Genomic DNA, 20879 nt, shown 5'->3' on the forward strand with positions numbered 1-20879 from the left:
ACTGCAACACAAGTAAGTTCTTGAAGACCCTAAGACAGTAGTAAAGACAAGACTCAACATTCAATATGTAGACTTGAATAATAATTAAGATTGTTTAAGTTTAGGTTAGCATTTCTCGGATCACTTACTACACCTACTAATCTCTCTTCTGACTATTCATCATTGCAAATTGAAAGACCACTGTATGATTATCCTTGAAGCATTGCAATATCCTTAACATCATATGATCATAGGTTGATTCAGTACACTCAACATTGTAGATTAATATTTACCATCATCTGAGGTCATTGCCAATATTATACCTGCAGAGTATGTAGCAGTAGTAGTATTTATATTAGAAAAATAAGAATTTGAAGTTAGAGCAAAGCAAATAGCAGAGTAGTAACTGAGTCATACATATATACTGACTACAGCCCATCTTTTATTATAGATTCATCTACTTCACAAATACCTGAGATCTTTACATCATACTTTTACTTCCCATCTATGAACAACTGGCTGCATACCTTGCAAAGGCCATCAACAGGTTTATAGAAGACATTCCTTATAACAAATTTTTGATCAACATCACTATGCACCTAAATCACTGTATCCAGAACAAGGACTTCACAAACATACCAGACTTGCATCTTACCATTACAACACAACCATCAGATGATATGAAGTTAATGAGATAGTAATAGTGAAGCAGGTTTATAGATGAATAGAAGAATGCAGACTTTCTTCAGATACTAACTGTATGGTACACAAACTAAGCATCACATGCAATAGCCATTAAGAGATCAATTACACTTTTATGATATCCTTCAAGAGTGAACTAAATGACATTAGCCACAAGAAGGAAAAATGTCACTACTTAACAACTTCACTTGGCTCCTATATTAGATTATAAGGAGTTCATCCCTTCCTATATCAAGAAGAGCCTAAAGTTTGCACTAGTAGAGATCAAATCTCATACTTAGATTAATATCAGTGAGATCAACTATAGTGTATACAAACATGGTGCAGATGGTCACTTTGATTTCAATAACAAGAGTGTTGCTATATTCACAGAGAAGGTACATAGTATATGTTTATCTTATTAGTAGTTACTACTTCCTCAATTTGCTGCCTGCAAAATCTCTACTCTATATTATAGATGGATGATACTGTCAAGAGTTTGAAGGGGTATATTATATCATTGATGGAGTGTATGGGGCTTGAGTACTCTGTAATTTAGAGTGTGCATGATTTACATCTCAGTTTAGGGCCTATTTGGAGGGTAGCTCTCAATTCTATCTTCTTTGCAATTTATATGATAGCTTATTGTTGTTATTTGGATTGGTATAATTATAAATATAATACATAAGTGTAAGACAATGCATATTGCTGTTTAATCATGTATCCAGCCAATAAGTGCCTTACTCTCACTCATTCCAATCACTTTCTCATCTGATGTAATGACTTGCCCCTTGTCTAATGCAGCACTGACTTCTTTCTCCACTATATTATTATTTGATGTGTAGCCTAAATGCTTAATAAGTAAGTTGGAGGTTTAGTCTAAGGGAAAATATAGAGAACCTAAGAGGAAACAGAAGAAAAAAGTGAAGTGGAATGGCAATGACAAGGGGAAGGGTCGTCAGTAAGCCTTGTCATATTTATCATTAAGAGTAAGTGTCCATTGTTTAATTTGATTTTCTCCTGCACCAATAACTTACATGATTGTTACTTCTAGTCTTAAGTTCTATCTGTCATGCTGCTCTTTAAATCTGCTAGCCTACTGTATCAAGTTAATTTCATTTATGATTGAACTCGGACTCATACTAGGTTGTTGTTATTCATATCACATTTTTAGTAGTTATAGACTTATCACATGAACAAACTGTTACGAACTCAGATAGAGTCTTCCGTAACAACTCCAATAAAGGAGATCAAGAGTACGGGTTCAAGTAGACGACGACTAGAGGTAGAACTCTAGCGAAGTGATCGAGTAAAGGCTAGTCTCTTTGCAAAGAGCTAGATCGGAGGCACCCTTATGTCCTAGTCAAGTATCAGGGAGAACTGAGTAGATTCAAGTTAAGGAAATATACAAGAGGTAGCTAGGGTTTATATATGTAAGTAGAAGTGCATGGGCCAGTCCATGAGGCGTTGTAAAAGTACAGGAAAAGGAAGTCAGAGATAAGGAGAGTCCTCATGGTCGACATGAGGTGCGCTAGAAGTGCGACGGGGATCAAGAAGTATAGTATATGCGTAGTCCTGCAGGTGATGATGGGAAAATGATGGGGTCACTGTAACATTACCCCCCTGTCAACGTCTGAAGTCTCCGACTTCAATCACAATTCTGGTAAAGCTCCGGGTCGAGATCAGCGTCTTTAGCGAATTGACCTTTATACTTGTCTGCCTTGTTGTCTCTCTCGTTTTCCCATTGCCTGAGTTGATAATGAAAGGCATAGGTGCCGGGTTTGGTGGTGATGATACATTTGCCCATAAGATCTGGGCAGTTAGAGGAGAGGTGGCGGGGTTCGTGCTTATTGCAGACACGGCAGAAGTACTTGGGACATTTGATCTGGCGATGGTCTTCTTCGCTGCAATAACGACAGGTGATGGTGGAGTAATCGACACCATTGCGATCACGGAAAGTTTCTTCAGATTGAGCTTGGACGGAGTTGGAGATATATTCTTTATCTTCAACAAAGGGGGAAGCGGGATTAATAGGACGTGAGAGTCCGACACCAAAGGAGATGGTCTCCCTTCTTTTCTTTCGTTCATGGCATGGGTTTCCCAGGGAGCGGACAGCGAATTGGGACTGTGGAGGGATAGGGATGGGGGTGTCATCGTCAGAGAACGAAGGGGAGGTGGGGATGGTCTGCATCATGGGTTCTGGGGAGAGGGTTATAGAATAGCAAGAAGAGCGTAAATAATCGTCTGGTCTGGGGAAATCGGGAAGAGTCATGGCCGACTCGATTCCTTTATCCATCAAGCATCGGAGGGTGAGGTGCTTGATTTTTGCTTGTTGGGAGACAACGAGTCTGGCTTTGTCGTCGATCATCATGGAGTTGGTATAAGCAATAGTAAGATCAGCGGCGCAGAAGGTGGTGATCTGAGCTAGGGCATCAAGATCTTCACAGAAGAATGATTTGAGGGGAAGGATACAGTCACGAGATAGAAGGGCAGCTTTGACAAGGCCTTGTCTTTCACAAAGAGCAAGGTCAGAATGATAGGTTTCAAGGGAGGATGCGGAAGAAGAAGAGGATTTCTTGGAGGTAGGCATATTGTTTGTGTGTGGTCAGATGAGGAGTCTAGCAAGTCTGAGGCGGTTTTTGTAGGTTTTCAGAATTTCTTGGGCATTGGCGAGTTCCTTTTCGGAAAGCCATGAGTTTTCGGAGCTAGGGTACCCTTTCCATGACACGAGGAAGCAGTGTTTTCCTTTTACATTTCCCTTGTGGGCGAGAACAGCTTCTATTTCGTATTCTTCCTGCCCATTAATGTGGTCAGGGGGAGGTTCAGGGTAGTTTGGTCCATGGATTTCTGTTTCATGATAGGAGGATAGCTCGGAGGCATGGAAGACAGGGTGTGATTTCCAGGAGGGAGGGAGTCGGATCTTGAATGTGATAGGGAAAAGGACTTCTTCTACTTCAAAGGGTCCATATCACTTAGGGGCGAGCTTCCTGGAAGGAAGGTGTGTGATGAGGTGCGCAGCAGAGAGCCAAACCTTGTCTTTAGGTTTCCAGGGTACAAACTTCTTTCCATATGTCCAATCAGCCATGTGTTGCATTGCAAGGTTGTGGCAGGATAAGGCTTCTTCTTGAATCTTCTGGAGGTGTTTAATTCGTTCTTCTGCTGCAGGGATGGATTATTCAGGGAAAGCATAAGGAATTCATCGGGGTTCATAGCCCATCATGAGGTAGAAAGGGGAGGCGTTGCGAGGTTCAGGTTTTCGGTGATTGTGGACGAATTCAGCCATAGGGAGGTGCTTGACCCATTCAGAAGGTGTGGATCGGCAATAGATGCGGAGATAGGTTTCGAGTTCCTGGTTCAGGCATTCAGTTTGCCCGTCAGTCTGGGGGTGGTAGGCAGTGGAGAGGGCGACTTCGTAGGCGAGGAGTCTTCCAAGTTCTTTTGCGAGTTTGGAGGCGAATTGGGGACCTCTATCAGAAATAATTTTGTCATAAAGGCTGAAGTGGAGGAAAACTTTCTTGAAGAAGAGTTGGGCAACTCCTTCAGCAGTGATGGTTTTCTTGCATGGACAGAGAATTACCCCCTTCATAAGGCCATGGTCTACCATGACCATGACAGAATCATAGCCTCCCAATTTGGGGAGATCAGTGATCAGGTCTACGGAGATCTGTGAGAAGGGGTGAAGCGCAGTGGAGGGAATAGGATTCAGGGGAGGGGAGGAAGGGTGCGTGTTTGATTTCATTTGCTGGCAAAGGGCGCAGCCTTCTACGTATTTTCGGATAAAAGTGCCCATGCTGGGCCACCAATAGTCTTGTTTGATGAGTTCTTCAGTCTTAAAGTGTCCTGGGTGGCCAGCAGTAGGGTGATCATGGTGGAGGGAGAGCGTCAGGAGCGGTGAGCTTGCTTCCTGCAACATGGTGGAGTTCTAGGTCAAATTCATTCAGGGTTAATTGCCAATGTGCTTGGCAACGGGTAAGGTTCTGGGCAGATCAGAAGTAGAGAAGGTTCTTGTGATCAGTGAAAACTATCACAGGGTGTGTGTTTCCTTCTAGATAATGCCTCCATGCCTTCAGGGCACAGATAATGGCGAGAAGTTCCCGATCATATACCTGGTAGTTTTGTTCTGCGGGGTTAAAGGATTGGGAAAGGTATCCACAAGGGTGGTATGCTCCATTCTCATCAGTCTGGAGAAGAACGGCTCCAGTGGCCATGAGGGAAGTGTCAGTGGCAAGAGCAAATTGTCGAGAGGGATCGGGGTTATGGAGGACGGGTTCGGAGAGGAAGCATTTCTTCAGCTTCTCAAAGGATTCGGTGCAGGGAGGTGTCCAGTTGATTTGGTATCCTTTTTGGTTAGGTCGATCAACGGTCAGGCGAGGTCAGAGTAATGGGAGATGAAATGGCGGTAAAAGTTGCAGAATCCGAGGAATGATTGGACTTCTTTAACTGAGGTGGGGGTCTGCCAATCTCTGATTCCACAGAGTTTGGCGGGGTCCATGGCCACTTGGCCAGGGCGGATGATCATGCCAAGATAGTCGACTTCTTGGACATCAAAGAGGCATTTTTCGGGTTTCAGGAAGAGGGTTTCTTTTCGAATGATTTCAAGGACACGGCGGGTTCTTTCATGGTGTTCTTCTAGGGACTTCGAGAATATGAGGATGTCATCCATATAGACGATCATCCATCCTTCGTTGATTTCTTTCTGGAAGGTCTGATTCATGTAAGCTTGGAATGTGGCTGGCGAGTTGCACAGCCCGAAGAACATGACCTTCAGTTCGAAGAGTCCAAATGAGGTGGTGAATGCTGCTTTCCAGCAATCATCAGGGTGGATTAAAATGTTGTTGTATCCAGAACGAACATCCATTTTGGTGAAATATTTCGCATCGTGGAGCTTCGCGATCAGAGGCGGGATCAGGGGAAGGGGATAGGCGTTCTTTATTGTCCATTCATTAATGTAACAATAGTCTTGGCAGGGTCTGAGGGAACCATCTTTCTTTCCTACAAAGAAGAAGCCACTCGCTTGAGGTGACTTCAAAGGTTGTATGAAGTCTTTGGAAATATGTTCATCAAGGAAGGCTTTCACGGTGTCAGTCTCTTTCGGAGATAGAGGGTAGGTTTTCGCGGATTTCGGAATGTAGCCTGGTTTGGTTTCGATTCTATGGTCAACACCAGGTCTAGAGGGGGGAAGCTTATTTAAGCCGTCTTTGGCAAAAATGTCAGCAAAGTCATAGAGGTAGGAGGGGACAAGCTCTTCAAAGGATTTCTTCTTCTTTTCTTGAGCATCCTTGAGGGCGAATTCTTGAGCCTTGTTGCTGGTCTTCAGATATTTGTCTTCTTCGGCTTTTCTCAGGATCCACTGATTCCTGAGAGGGGTGAGAGATGCCATTCGGTGGATCTCGGCAGCAGATGTGCCGTCACGAGTGAGAGGGGTGTCGAAGGAGAGGTTTTCAAATAGGGTTACCTCGGAACCATTTTCAGCATATCTAATTAGTACCTCATCGTCATTGAGAGTGTATGTTGCAGGGTCATCTACCCTGTAGGCGAGGAAGGTGTCTTTTTCCCAGGGTTTAGTGGGAACGTCATCCCATACGTCCCAGTTGGTGTCATATTGGGGAGGGACAGTCATATCGGGCATGGTAGGGGGGATTTCTTCGAGGCAGTCATGAAACACTTCTTCATCTTGAAGTTTGATTCGTTCTATGATTCTTTTGCTGTTTACGGGCAGAGTGTTTCGGACGGGGTGATCCCCATTCTTCTCAAGTTCTTCAGACACGGAGGATTTCATGTAGGTCATGTGTACTCCCCGCTTCTTTCGGTAGATGTTCTCGAGTCTGATGGATCGAGGGGTGGATAGTAGTCAAAGAGTGTCATCAGTCCAATTGATGTCTGGGTTCATGGCATTCAGCCAGGGTTTTCTGAGGAGGATCATGTCTTTGTCACTCATATTGAGGATATTGAACTTTCCTATCATAACTCGATCGTCAATCTTGATTGCGAGATGGCAGAAATGCGTGACTGTGTGTTTGGAGAGTTCTCCATCTGCAGTGCGGATCTTGATTGGTTTCGATAGTTTGTGCGTAGTGATCTTGTGTTTTCTGACAAACATCCAGTGTATAAATGTTGCAACTGCGCCAGTGTCAATGACCGCAGTGGTTTCCAGCGATTTGCTTTGATGTTCGGAGGATAAGATGGTGACCGGCACCCTAAATTCTCTGGTCTTTCCTACATTCTTGATGGTACGTACATCGAGACAGGGGAGTTCTAACGCTGTGGTAGGCTCCCATTCTAAAAATCCATTCTCTTGGTTTCTAGATCTTCATCATCAGACAGATCTTCGACCTTGCTTGAGATTTGTTCATCATCAGGTTCAGCACGCCTTACTGGTTTCTTCGCTTTATCATTCTTTTGGGCATCTCCGGTCTTCTTGGGGTGAAATGCAGGGTCGTTGGCACGATGTCCTGCCTTGTGACACAGGAAGCATAAACCTTTCTTCATATGTTTGGTTCTGGCTTCATCGGTCATGCGGTCCACATCCATGGCATTAGGATCGTGGGTTCTGGTGGGTGTATATCATGGGGTTGTCTTCCAGTTATTCTGGGAAGGATGGTGGGATCAGTGGGACATCAAGAGTTGGTATGCAGACTCCATGTTGACAACCTTCCTGACTAATCCGTCAAAGGTGTCAGAGATATCTCCTGAGTGGCAGATCTTCTGGACGACTTTGGGTTTCAGACCACAGAGGAAATAATCTTTCTTGGCAGCGAAGTTCGTCATTCCAGCTTTTCCGCAAAGCTGTTTGAATGTGTTGATGTACTCATTGACATCTATGCCTTGTTTAAGGTTGTGCAGTTTGTACAATGCAGTACCTGCGGAATCGATGGGGTCAAAGGAGGCGGCGAAGTCATCTAAGAACTTTGCCCAAGTTCCATAGCCATAGGGTTGTCTGGTCTCTAGGTTGATTTCCATGGCATGGTCGATGAAATCTTCCATCCATGTGGCTGCTGCGCCTTTCTTGATGAAGGAGAGGGCAAAGCCGATCTTCTCAGTATCTGTTTCATAGATTTTCTCATTGATGGTGAGATATAGGTGGATGAGTCAGATAAACTTGGAGGAGGTATTTCTTTCTCCATTGAAATCAGGTGGGGTGCCGATCTTCTTTTCAATTGGTCTAGGCATTTCTTCGTCAGAATCTGGGCCTTCTTTTTCTTCATCATCAGAGGGTTCTTTGTCTGGATCTGGCAGAGGAGCTTCATATCTAGCTCTGTATCTGGGTTGGGGTTCAGGTGCATCAGGGATTTCTTCGTCTTGGTCTATGACAAGAGGAGCAGGTCTGGCTGTGGAATCGGCGATGGGTCCAATTGATACTCTGCTACCACCAGGGATCGATGACAGTCCTGGCTGGTTGAGGAGTGATGCAAAAGGGGATGGTAGTGTCTGGGGTCGATTCTGTCCAACTGTCAAAGTTGGGGATCTAGGATATGAGTTCGGCCCAAAGGCTTCTTGGGCGGCGTGTCTCTGCTTCCGTGAAGAAGACGTGCTGGTCAAAGGTGGGCCCCGCTAGATAGCTGGGGTATCAGGGTAACTTGAATCTTTTGTTACAAACTCAGATAGAGTCTTCCGTAACAACTCCAATAAAGGAGATCAAGAGTACGGGTTCAAGTAGACGACGACTAGAGGTAGAACTCTAGCGAAGTGATCGAGTAAAGGCTAGTCTCTTTGCAAAGAGCTAGATCGGAGGCACCCTTAGGTCCTAGTCAAGTATCAGGGAGAACTGAGTAGATTCAAGTTAAGGAAATGTACAAGAGGTAGCTAGGGTTTATATATGTAAGTAGAAGTGCACGGACCAGTCCATGAGGCGTTGTAGAAGTACAGGGAAAGGAAGTCAGAGATAAGGAGAGTCCTCATGGTCGACATGAGGTGCGCTAGAAGTGCGACGGGGATCAAGAAGTATAGTATATGCGTAGTCCTGCAGGTGATGATGGGAAAATGATGGGATCACTGTAACACAAACTACTAGAAATACTTAGCTATTAGATATCTGGCTGGCACTACTATGAATATCTCTCACTGTACTACTACAATGTACCATTATACTATTTAAATCATAGCATATACAACTTAAATATCCTCAAGTGCCCAACCTGTGATAGACCCATCTTTCAGAGGGATTTCATCCAATCAAAAATACTCATATGATGAGCTCCAGAACTATTCAACACAAACAATTCACAGAATGTATGTGCTGGTACTGTTAATATTAATACTGGGACCTTTTTCTGAAGTCTCTAGCTCAAGCACTAATAATTCACTTGTGAACAACACATTATTCATTTAATTGCACTCATCAACTATTCACAGTATTATTCTGTCCTTGTCCATCTCTCAGACTCAACATATATCTACTATAGTACCTGTCTGTGCTACTGCTAGTATGTATATTAAAGGTATTTTGCACTCTAACTTGAAGCACATTAGAATACCTAGGGTCATTGGTGTTCTGCACAACAAATCCCTTGCATTTTTGTGTCACTTGACCACATCAAATGGAACATGTTCTACTGGTGGGTTAAACATCAAAAAAATTCTATCACTGATATTCCTGATAAAAATAAAGCCAGATACAAACTATGAAAATAGCAATAATGTAAGTTCAATAGTATCTATATACACTATCCAAATAACAATGTTGCCTAGGAATCTACTAACTCCAGTGACACCCAGCCTAGTAATGAATTCCAGGCCTAGCTTATTCTAAATGTGACCTGAGTGTAGCAAGATGTTTGGCTTGCTGAGAAGACACTCACAGATTACATTGTTAGGCAGAATGTGTGTTAAGAACATGCTCAAGGGTCAAATCCGAAGGACTTGGCTTTAGCTCATGCACTACACCCCTTACCTGAGTATGTGCCCCTAACTTCTGAAGCTATCAAATAATGTCTAAAGGTTGTTGGATAATGTCCAATGTATGGGAATTCCAGCGGATGTTTGGGAACAAGTGATAAGACTAATATGGACAATGTCCGAACTAGAAAGGAGATAGTGAAGGACTACCAGGGGTAGAGGTGGAGGTGATAAGTCTATAGGAGTCAATTCTAAGACTAGCGGAGGACAACAAGAGGAGAAACTCAAGTCGGATGGAGGAGGGAATGAGCAGAGTCTAAGATAATATTCGAACTAAGGAAGTACAAAGATTCTACAGGGTTTACAGTGGCTCAAAAAGTGTCTTAATGTTTGTAACTTTTCATGTAATTGCTTTATTATGAGCCAGGGTGTGGGAATATGACTAAACTATAGGAAGATGTCATAAAGCTATACTTCTTAGCCTCATTTGAGTTCCATATAGTGTGGGAAGCTGATGTCATCATGTGCAGATATGGCTATTTTAATTTGGTGACTCATTGAGACACTTCTTTGACTTTTAGTTTGACTAACACAATCTCAATAATTATGATACTTTATGTGACCTTCTGTTGCTCTAATCACTTCTGCCACTCTTCTAGACATGCTATCTATCAATTTTGAATATTTCTTCTTAGTATTCCTTTGTCACTCTGCTGCAACTCTGTCCTACAGTTGAAATAGCCCCTATGATAAATTTTGATAGGCTGCAAGCAATTTCTTGAATATTTTTCAGAGATATTCAATAGGGCTAATGTATGGGGACTGTGCTAGACATGATTGAACATTGATATTATGGTCTTTGAGCTGCTAGTGACTGACTTGAAATCTTACTTAATATGAATGAAGATCTTACATTTACCATATTCTAACTGGGCAGGCTGCTAATGCTACTCAGGCCACCTAATTCATCAATTTCATCATCTCCAGCTCTGTTTCCACTCAAACCATCAATAATACTTGCAAGGCAACAAATATTAAAGCTACAATCAAGAAGAAGAGGACTCTCCTATTCCTAGCCTATAGAAAGAGAAAGTAAACTTTAGCTTTAAAGCACCAGTACTGGACTGGAAGAGGACCATATTATAAGATCAGACCAAGATAAATATGATGAGGTCAGATGGCTGGGAATACATCTGTAAAAAGACAGGTGAACCACTAAAAGATAAAAAATTATATAAACTCTTAAGTGTGAAGTAACAAACATAGAGGTATAGGACTGTATGAGATGTAATAGAGTGTATATTCTCTGTGTGAAGTAAAGTGAAGGACCAATACCAAGTGGTACATCTCTATTTTAGATGAGAGTCTGCTAAGAAGCATACAGAAATCATAGATTAATGAGGAAGGTACTATGTTGCAATAAAATAATGATCCTAAATATATGTCTAAATTGGTCACTAGCAGCTCAAATACCACGATCTCAATGTTCTATCATGTCTAGCATAGTCCCTATACATCAGCCCTATTGAATATCTCTGAAAAATATTCAAGAAATTGCTTACAGCCTATCAAAATTTATCATAGGGGCTATTTCAACTGTAGGACAGAGTTGCAGCAGAGTGACAAAGGAATACTAAGAAGAAATATTCAAAATTGATAGATAGCATGTCTAGAAGAGTGGCAGAAGTGATTAGAGCAACAGAAGGTCACATAAAGTATCATAATTATTGAGATTGTGTTAGTCAAACTAAAAGTCAAAGAAGTGTCTCAATGAGTCACCAAATTCAAATAGCCATATCTGCACATGATGACATCAGCTTCCCACACTATAGGGAACTCAAATGAGGCTAAGAAGTATAGCTTTATGACATCTTCCTATAGTTTAGTCATATTCCCACACCCTGGCTCATAATAAAGCAATTACATGAAAAGTTACAAATATTGAGACACTTTTTTGAGCCACTGTATGATATGGCTCTTTGTCATAGTAGGTGTTTAAGTAAGCTTCAAGCGCAGTAGTTGTTGCATTGAGGACTGTAATGACCGTGCACATAGCATGCATGGCCATCTGCATTATGCATGTCAGATACTTCTTATTACTCTCCTCTGCACTGTTGTTCATATCCTCTGCCTCCACAAGGTCATATTTGTCCTCATTAGCATTCTCGTCGTAATCAGGATTACAAGGCATATGGTAAGCATTATCAGAGCGTGACATCTTGTTCAAGCTCCGATGATTAGCAAAGCCATAATTTCTGCAAACCAAATTCTAACTTGTGCAAATAATGGTGGCTGAACAGACTCTTATATTTTATCACATATTTTTCACAACTTTCTGTATGTTTTTAAATCATACTCAATATAACACTTCAACATGTCACCAGTCTTCAAATGGTCAATGGATTAGAGTATTTAAGTGGAGAAAGTTTATAGACGGAAATATATGAGAAGTGAACAAGTCATCATGGAACATCCTGATAATGGAGTCACCATGGGTCATATTTCCTTATTTAGATAGTTACACAGCCACATTTAGAGTAATATATAATGGATTCTGTTTCCCTTCTGAATAATATATCTCCTTCTTGAAATATCCTTTTTGCTTGAGAGAAATTCCCCTTTTAAGAAGGAAGGAGGATTTGAGTATCTCCCTGAAGTTTCTCACCCTATATTAGTGTGAATATCTGAGTGAATATTGATTTATTCTCTCCATTCTTTAGCCATCTTTCTTACAACATATTGATCTTCTGAGGCCTACCTTAAGCCAATTCTTAAATTACACTAGCTGGTACACATTTATCAATCATCTAGTTGTAGTTTCGTTATTCTCTTCATGACACTTGATATCTTTTCTGTGGGGAGAATCTATATACTTATTAACAATTAGGAAGGAAGACAAATAAGACTATGGTGAACATCACTTAGGTGCCATCAATTGTGCACTAATGTCCTGCTTTCTTGCAAAAACACCAGAATTTTAATTTCTCTTACAAAAACATTTCTTTTGATGAGACAAACAGAACTGTAAGAGCCATTTTAAATCTGATCAAAGTTGACTAAGATAAAAATTTTGTTGGCAGTCAGATTGGCCACCTGCTATCTATCCTACCTATAGTCAGTCAAAAAGTTGTGCTACAGTCTCTGGAACCCATTGGTAGGACTTGTACTTGGTTGAATTGAACTGCTGGACCTTCAGCTGTGCATCTTTTGTCTCAAGCCCTGACCGATAGGCATCCAACTATCTGTAAGTCTGATGCTTCCATAACCAGATAGTCTGCAATTAAACAGATACCAATGCTCATGGCATATTGGCCTTCAACCCATCAAACATGCAGTCACAGTGCTCATGAAGGTATCTTTTGACCTGTCCCCAGAAAACTCAATAAAGTTCAGCTCGCAATGGAACTTTGGTAAGAATATACAAAGATGACCGGCATTCTCAATGATCTCCTGAATAAGTGAATGTTGCTCTTGAAAGTCAGGCCGCAATTCCAATATACATTTGTTACAGCAATGAGTAGCATCTGTTTCACACTTTGATTTGCATTTGCCACACTGTTCTGCATGATATGGAAATCATACAGAATACATACATGACACATTATCCCACTTATCTATAGTCTGTTAGCTTTGTTCTCAGACTACACAAAAAATACTTTGAGCATAGACTCAAGTGCAACAGATAGCTTTGTGTGCTCCAATCACACAAAAGTATAGTGTTTTGAATAAAAGTCAATCAAAAGCTTACAAAAACCCTATCAAAAAAGCCCGTGTTTTGCTTTGTTTTCTTTGATGATTATTCTTATCTTATTTTCTCTGTGTTTTTCTTTCATTTCTTTACCTATATGATTCACTGACATCCCAGATGCTTCATAAAATTTACCTGCAAAGTATGATGTCATAATAATATCATATGGCTCCACAGATAGTTCTGGCCTATTTTATTAGTTTCTCTGATGTCATCCATGATGTCATAGTGATATCATTGGATGCTAGAATTTTCTGCTCCACCTAGTTCCACAAATGCTCCACATTGTTCCATGATGAGGTTATTTATCATATAATTCTGATGTCATTTCTCTTTTCAATCTTATTTCTTAGTACTATACAGTTTCTCCCATCTCATGTATAAATAGAGAGCAAATCTCCACCCAAAAATTATAAGAATATATTTTTCTTTCAAACATCTGAAGGAATTCTCCTTCCAAATTCTTCCACTTTCTCTAGCATTGATAGTTCTTTGTGTTCATCAGAAAGTGTAAATATCCTTGCCTAGTGATAAATTATCTGTTTTTAACTGGCAATAAATAGCAAGCCCAGGGCAGATAACAAGGATATCATAAGAATTCATTTTTGTTTCAAATATCTGAAGGAATTCCCCTCACATTCTTCCATTTTCCATAACATTGATACTCTTTGTGTCAGTCAGAAAGTGCAGACCAAGTAACTAGACTTGCTCTAAGATCATTTTTATTCCTTTCTTGACTGTACCTGTACTGCTTAGTGTGCATCTCACATACATTTCAGAGGACTAGGAGTATCAAGTCAAGCCATTTTATCTGTGCCCACAGATTCCTTTGTTGGACTATCTGCATATATATTTTCAAGTTGTATAACTCGTAGTTGTATAACACACAGTTAGTTATACACTATTATTCTATTATTTTGGATACATCCTTTGTACTTTACTTCAAAGGAGTCCAAACCAGCATCTTTGATTTGTATCACACAGTCATACAAATCTCTCCATTTTCCATCAACAAGTCCTTACATATTTAGGTAGGGGAAATTCTAGCAATATCTGCTACATCTAGTTGCAACCAGTTGTACAACAGTATGCACATCACATCACTTATCTGTCTAGTCAACAACAATAACAAAAAAACTAGAGAGATTTATTTGTATCAAGTATTTTTCCATCTAGCCATAGGAAAGACTAGATATTTCTCTGCAAGGTCTATATTATCTGTCTTGTCAGATAAAGTTAGGTTTCTTTTGTAGAACATCTACTGTTCTAGGTAGAATCACACCACCAGGCTGTATAGCAGGTAATCTCTCATGAACAACATGTTATCTACCACGAAAGAAGAAAAGTCATAGACCATGAACTTGAGGTTGTTTGGCAACATCTAGTCTTATAAAAAGTGTAATTGTGGTATCATTGCCTTTTGACCACTTTTATATAAGACACCTAAAGTAAGAAGACATCACTGGAGCCCACCATGAGGGAGGTTTTATTGGTCAATTCTACTATATTTCTATCTCTATATAGATATTACATTTTATGAGTAGTATCCCTACTTATCCAGCAAATTATCTAAATCCTCCATTTTTATCCTATTTGTCACAATTGACAAAATCTGTACCTAAAGTTGCATCTAGTCATTTGTTGTCTTCAACAATGTCTACCTATAATACTATGACATTGTCGATCCTTACTATGCTGATTCCAGGTAGTAAAGCAACACCCAAGAAGTTCAAAGGAGACTTCACTGAAGTCAAGAAATTTATCAAACATTACAAGAAGCTCTTTGACTATCATCAAGTCACAGACAAAAGGACAGATGTGAAACTGTAACTCAGTATATTCATGTCATGTCACCGAGTTTATTGAAGGATTAGATTCATATGAGGACTCTGATTGGGATCAATTCAAGGCAGACATTTTCAAGTATTATGACACTGATCTGGATACAAAACATTACAAAAGAAAGGACTTACTTTCTTATGTCAAGTCTATGAGGAGAAACCGAATTCCTACTCTAGCAGCATGGAAGAAATATGTCTGAGGGTTTATTACAATTGCAGGTTGGCTTCAATCTGCAAAGAATATGTCTAGAGAAGAGTATGCCAGTTATTTTTGAAAAGGAATTTAAAAGAAATTATGTGCTAAGATAGAAGGTCAACTTCTAGCAAAAAATCCTAACAAGGATTTGTCAAAAGCTTTTGCTATTGACAAGGTTATGTCTATGGCAGAGAAGCTACTTCACCATGATCACTTTGATACAGATTTGCTCATCTCTGAAGATGAAACTGATAGCTCAGACTTAGAGACAGAGGCTACCTCTTCTATAGAATCTGATTCTATTATCTCTAGTGCAGAGGATAGTGACTTGGAAGAGGAGATTAAGCCTCGCAAATCCAGGAAGAAATCTCAGAAGAAGCATTCTTTCTTAAAAGACACCCCAAAGCATAAGGAAAGTTGTTCTGACACAAGCACACCCAAGGAAACTTCCAGGAAAAACAAGGGTAGCAAAGATGCTACTACTTTGGAACCTCAGGATGAAATTAAAAGCTTAATCAAGCAACTCAATTCAATGTCACTTGATGATCCACAGTATGTTTTACTTTATTATTGGGTTATACGATTAGACTCTAGGGTCATGAATATTATTTCTCCTCCTCCTCAGAGGAATAGTCTAGGAGCATCTTCTGATTCAACGATCTCAAGGAATTTGGCCAATCCCAGCAGTTATGGGAGGAATAATAATAGTCAACCATATCATAGTTTATCACCAGGAACCAGATTTTATGCATCACCAGGTGCTTCACCTCAGGATAGAATCTGTTTTGGTTGTGGAGAAAAAGAGTATGTAGTCTCATATTGTCCAAAGCTTGCAAAAATACAAGCAGAGGGCAAAGTTCAAAGAAACAATAAAGGACAAGTTCAATGTACTGATGGAAAACCTATCAGACAGCTACCTGATGAGTCCATTATTGAAGCAATAATGAGAGAGGACAAAACTGCCACAGTTACCACTCATTTTATTAGTGTTGCCCCTGAAAAGATTAATACTAGTTCTAATATTAGGAAACTTACAGCAAAGCCTAGGGTCTATGAGGATATGAACATAGATGCATCTTCAGATAACAATGATCTGGATGCATATACAGTGGCTCAAAAAAGTGTCTCAATGTTTCTGACTTTTCATGTAATTGCTTTATTATGAGCCAGGGTGTGGGAATATGACTATGCTGTAGGGAGGTGTCATAATGCTATACTTCTCAGCCTCATTTATGCTCCCTGTAGCGTGGGAATATGATGTCATTATGTGCAGATATGGCTATTTGAATTTGGTAACTCATTGAGACACTTTTTGACTTTCAGTTTGATCAACACAATCTCTATAATTATGATACTTTATGTGACCTCCTGTTGCTCTAATCACTTCTGCCACTCCTCTAGACATGCTATCTATCAATTTTGAATATTTCTTCTTAGTACTTCTTTCTGACTCTGCTGCAACTCTGTCCTACAGCTGAAATAGCCCCTATGATGAATTTTGATAGGCTGCAAGCAATTTCTTAGATATTTTTCAGAGATATTCAATAGGGCTAATGTATGGGGACTGTGCTAGACATGATTGAACATTGATATTATGGTCTTTGAGCTGCTAGTGACTGACTTGGACATATACTTAGGATCATTATTTTATTGCAACATGGTATCTTCCTCATTAATATATGATTTCTGTATGCTTCTTAGCAGACTCTCATCTAAAATAGAGATGTACCACTCTGTATTAGTTCTTCACTTCACTTCATACAGAGAATATACACTCTATTACATCTCATATAGCTCTATACCTCTATGTTTGTTACTCCACACTTGAGAGTTTACACAATTTTTTTTTTCTTTTAGTGGTTCATCTGTCATTTTATGGATGTATTCCCAGCCATCTGACTTCATTATATTTATCTTGGTCTTATCTCATAATATAATTATCTTCCAGTCCTCTTTCAGTCCAGTACTGGTCTTTAAAGCTGAAGTTTACTTCCTATTTCTATAGGCTAGGGATAGGAGAATCCTCTTCTGATTGATTGTAACTTTAATATTTGTTGCCTTGCAAGTATTGTTGATGGTTTGAGTGGAAACAGTGCTGGAGATGATGAATTGATGAATTAGGTGGCCTGAGTAGCATTAGCAGCCTGTCCAGTTAGAATATGGTAAATGTGAGATCTTCATTCATATTAAGTAAGATTTCAAGTCAGTCACTAGCAGCTCAAAGACCATAATATCAATGTTCAATCATGTCTAGCACAGTCCCCATACATTAGCCCTATTGAATATCTCTGAAAAATATCTAAGAAATTGCTTGCAGCCTATCAAAATTCATCATAGGGGCTATTTCAGCTGTAGGACAGAGTTGCAGCAGAGTCAGAAAGAAGTACTAAGAAGAAATATTCAAAATTGATAGATAGCATGTCTAGAGGAGTGGCAGAAGTGATTAGAGCAACAGGAGGTCACATAAAGTATCATAATTATAGAGATTGTGTTGATCAAACTGAAAGTCAAAAAGTGTCTCAATGAGTTACCAAATTCAAATAGCCATATCTGCACATAATGACATCATATTCCCACGCTACAGGGAGCATAAATGAGGCTGAGAAGTATAGCATTATGACACCTCCCTACAGCATAGTCATATTCCCACACCCTGGCTCATAATAAAGCAATTACATGAAAAGTCAGAAACATTGAGACACTTTTTTGAGCCACTGTATTATCCCAGGCATTGACACAGAAGAGAAAGACTATTATGTCTATTCTGCGGAGAGAAACATCAAGACTAGTACCACAAGGCAAGAGCACTTTGATGAAGTTTTTCCTTCTTCTTTGAAACATACAAGTACCAAAGACAGCAGACCAAAGGGCAAATAAAATGTGCCAGGTAATAAGCCTTACACTGCCCCGCGATCCAAGGCTTCTTCAGAGCTAAACAAGACTTCAGAGTCTAGGGAAAAGCCTAAGCCACTTAGTAAAAGCGGCCAAGGGAATCTTAATTCGAAAACTTACATTGAACCTCAATTCAATGAAGATGATAATAATATTATCATAGAAGATGCCACTAAGGAAAGTAACTCTTCCAAGATAAAAAACAAGAAGAAAGAATCAAAAAATAATGAAACAAAAGAAAATACAACCAAGCCTATACATCATTATATTTTTGATTTGGCAGCTCATACCAAACCAGAGAAGGTTTTGGAATCAGTTCTTAGGACATCAGTCTCATTGGAGGTTGGACAGATACTTGGTGCATCATGTGAGCTATCAGGAATTTTAGCCAATGTGATTAAACCAAAGCCTTTGATTACTGAACCTAAGATTGAAGCACATTCAATTTGGACCAAAACATGCAGTTTATTAATATGAATGACTATGCATTGTGATGGTGAACCTATTAGTGCCATTATTGACATAGGAAGTCAACTCAATGTGGTTAGTCACCAAGTTTGGAAAACCCAGATCAATTGTCCAGTTGATCTTAGGCATAGTATTTCAATGAATGATGCCAATGGCGGAGAAGGCCAATTTCATGGCCTAGTTCAAAATGTATCACTTACTTGTGGTAGAGTTCATACTCAAGCAAATCTCTATGTTGGAGATCATGTACCTTTTAGTCTATTGCTAGGAAGACCGTGACAACACAGAAATTATGTTAGCATAGATTCACATCAAGATGGATCATGGCTTGTATTCAAAGATCCACATAGTCTTCAAATTACACATGAAATGCTATGTACTTCAGATGGAACAAATCCTGAATGGACATTTGAACCATCTACCTGGTTTAATTCCAGGATTTCTACAAAATTTTTGATGATAGATTCTCCAGAATCTACTTCATCTATACTTGGATTATCTAATATTGACTTTTTTGGAGTTACTAAAGATCCCAAAGACTTGAAAATAATGAATTTTTGAGTATTTATATGTATAATCCAAATTCAGATTATCCTACTCTAACCAGAGCTGAGGATATTCAGAATCTTCCAGCACATTATGATGTCATAGATGATGTCATAAATGATATCACAAACTCTAGAATTTGCAAAGAACATAGGTTCTTTTGGGTTAAAAGAGGCTAGAAGACGCAAATTAATTGCATCCCTTCCAAATTTTCTCTCACAAATGCTACAGATGCTTGCACTACCTTTTTGGATAGCCAAACATCTAATATGTATCGAAATTCAAATAAACAGTCTCTGACTTCCATTTTAGGCACATTCGGCAAATTCTAGCTGAGTTTGAATGTGGAAAACAGCGCTGTTACTATATCTCTCTATCCAAATACTCCTATACCATCCCCTACCCCATCCATCCAATATCCTGCAATACCTGCTTACTCCCCTGTCCTTTCAGGATAAGGTAAGGTATCTTCTAACTCACTAACCACCCAGGAACAGCTTTCTAACTCCAGCACTTCGTTCAAGATCCAGATGTACAAGACTCTGTTTTTGGCGGATACAGCTTAGATTTGGAGCCTGAGGAAGGAGATTTTGTAGGAAGAGACTGGGAAAGGACTGATATAGGTGTGTTATCATATTTTTCAAGTTTTAGACATGTTTTAAAAATTCAACACTTGTTTTTGACAGTGCGTGCTAATTCTCTGCCTTGCGGCGCTGAAACTTGGCAATTTGAATTGTTGGACACTGTTTTGTCATGTGTGCATCCTTCAAATGCCGAATCCTTGATTTCACATTCTCATCTCTCCCATTCTATCAATTCTATCAATGTTTTATCATGTGGATGTCCTTTGAATGTCAAAACATTCATTTTGTCATGCACCCATCCTTCAAACATCGAAACATTTGTTTCATGCCCCCATCTAATTCCTTTAACAAATTCTTTCAATTGTATTAATAATTTGGCCTTTCTACTGTCATTCCTCCCAGGCCAAGACTTAGGGCCTTGAACGACAAAGTCTCTCATTGTGAGAACTCTGTTATTTGCACAATGTGCTTGCATATGAGCCTCAAAACATTCTGACCATTACGCCTGTTGAAGGCACTCCCAATATTTCATGTGTGGACACATCTGGTATGTTTGTTTTGTGTGTGTTTCATGCTTTGAGTAACAAACACACTTGAATCTTAGTGCATGTATTTGAATCGAATGCAATGCTCGACATCAAAATGTTGGATGCCAAACTCAAACCTTTTGACACAGAACTTCCATATCTTGTCCACAGATATCCATCATTGCTCGACAACGTATCTCAATGCACCATGTCTCCACCTGCTGCCTTTGGACAACAAGTACACACAAATGTGGGCTTGTATGCCAGCTAGGCAATGTCATGGGTATCCAGCACCCACTGTGGGTTGTGGGTGTGGGTACCCAGGGGTATGGGTGGGGGTAGGCACTTAGGATACCCACACCCACACAGTGGGTATGTAGGCAAGAAAATTATCGAAACACAACTTTGAACTTTGGTTCAGTAGTGTTCAATCTCTATGCTACTAATATGTTAACTAATTGATAAGATAAACTAGCCATAGACTCACCTCAAATAGCACTACAATTTTCATCAAGATACATAATGATAATGACAACTTGTGTTTGGCCAAACTCATCAATATATATTTTTATTTTGCTCAAA

At 39.8% G+C, this 20879-nt stretch overlaps 1 protein-coding gene across 1 annotated transcript; it reads right to left on the bottom strand.

Annotated features, from left to right (window-relative positions):
- Positions 1–2308: 2308 nt before the first annotated feature.
- On the bottom strand, positions 2309–3250 carry F5891DRAFT_1185821 (uncharacterized protein; the record flags this gene model as incomplete). The annotated part of the gene is made up of 1 exon (XM_041366598.1): positions 2309–3250. One exon carries the CDS (start codon positions 3248–3250, stop codon positions 2309–2311), a length of 942 nt encoding a protein of 313 aa, XP_041228760.1.
- Between the last annotated feature and the right edge of the window lie 17629 nt (positions 3251–20879).

Source organism: Suillus fuscotomentosus (genome assembly GCF_016647785.1).
Source record: "Suillus fuscotomentosus strain FC203 chromosome Unknown F5891scaffold_14, whole genome shotgun sequence".
Classification (NCBI taxonomy): Eukaryota; Fungi; Basidiomycota; class Agaricomycetes; order Boletales; family Suillaceae; genus Suillus; species Suillus fuscotomentosus.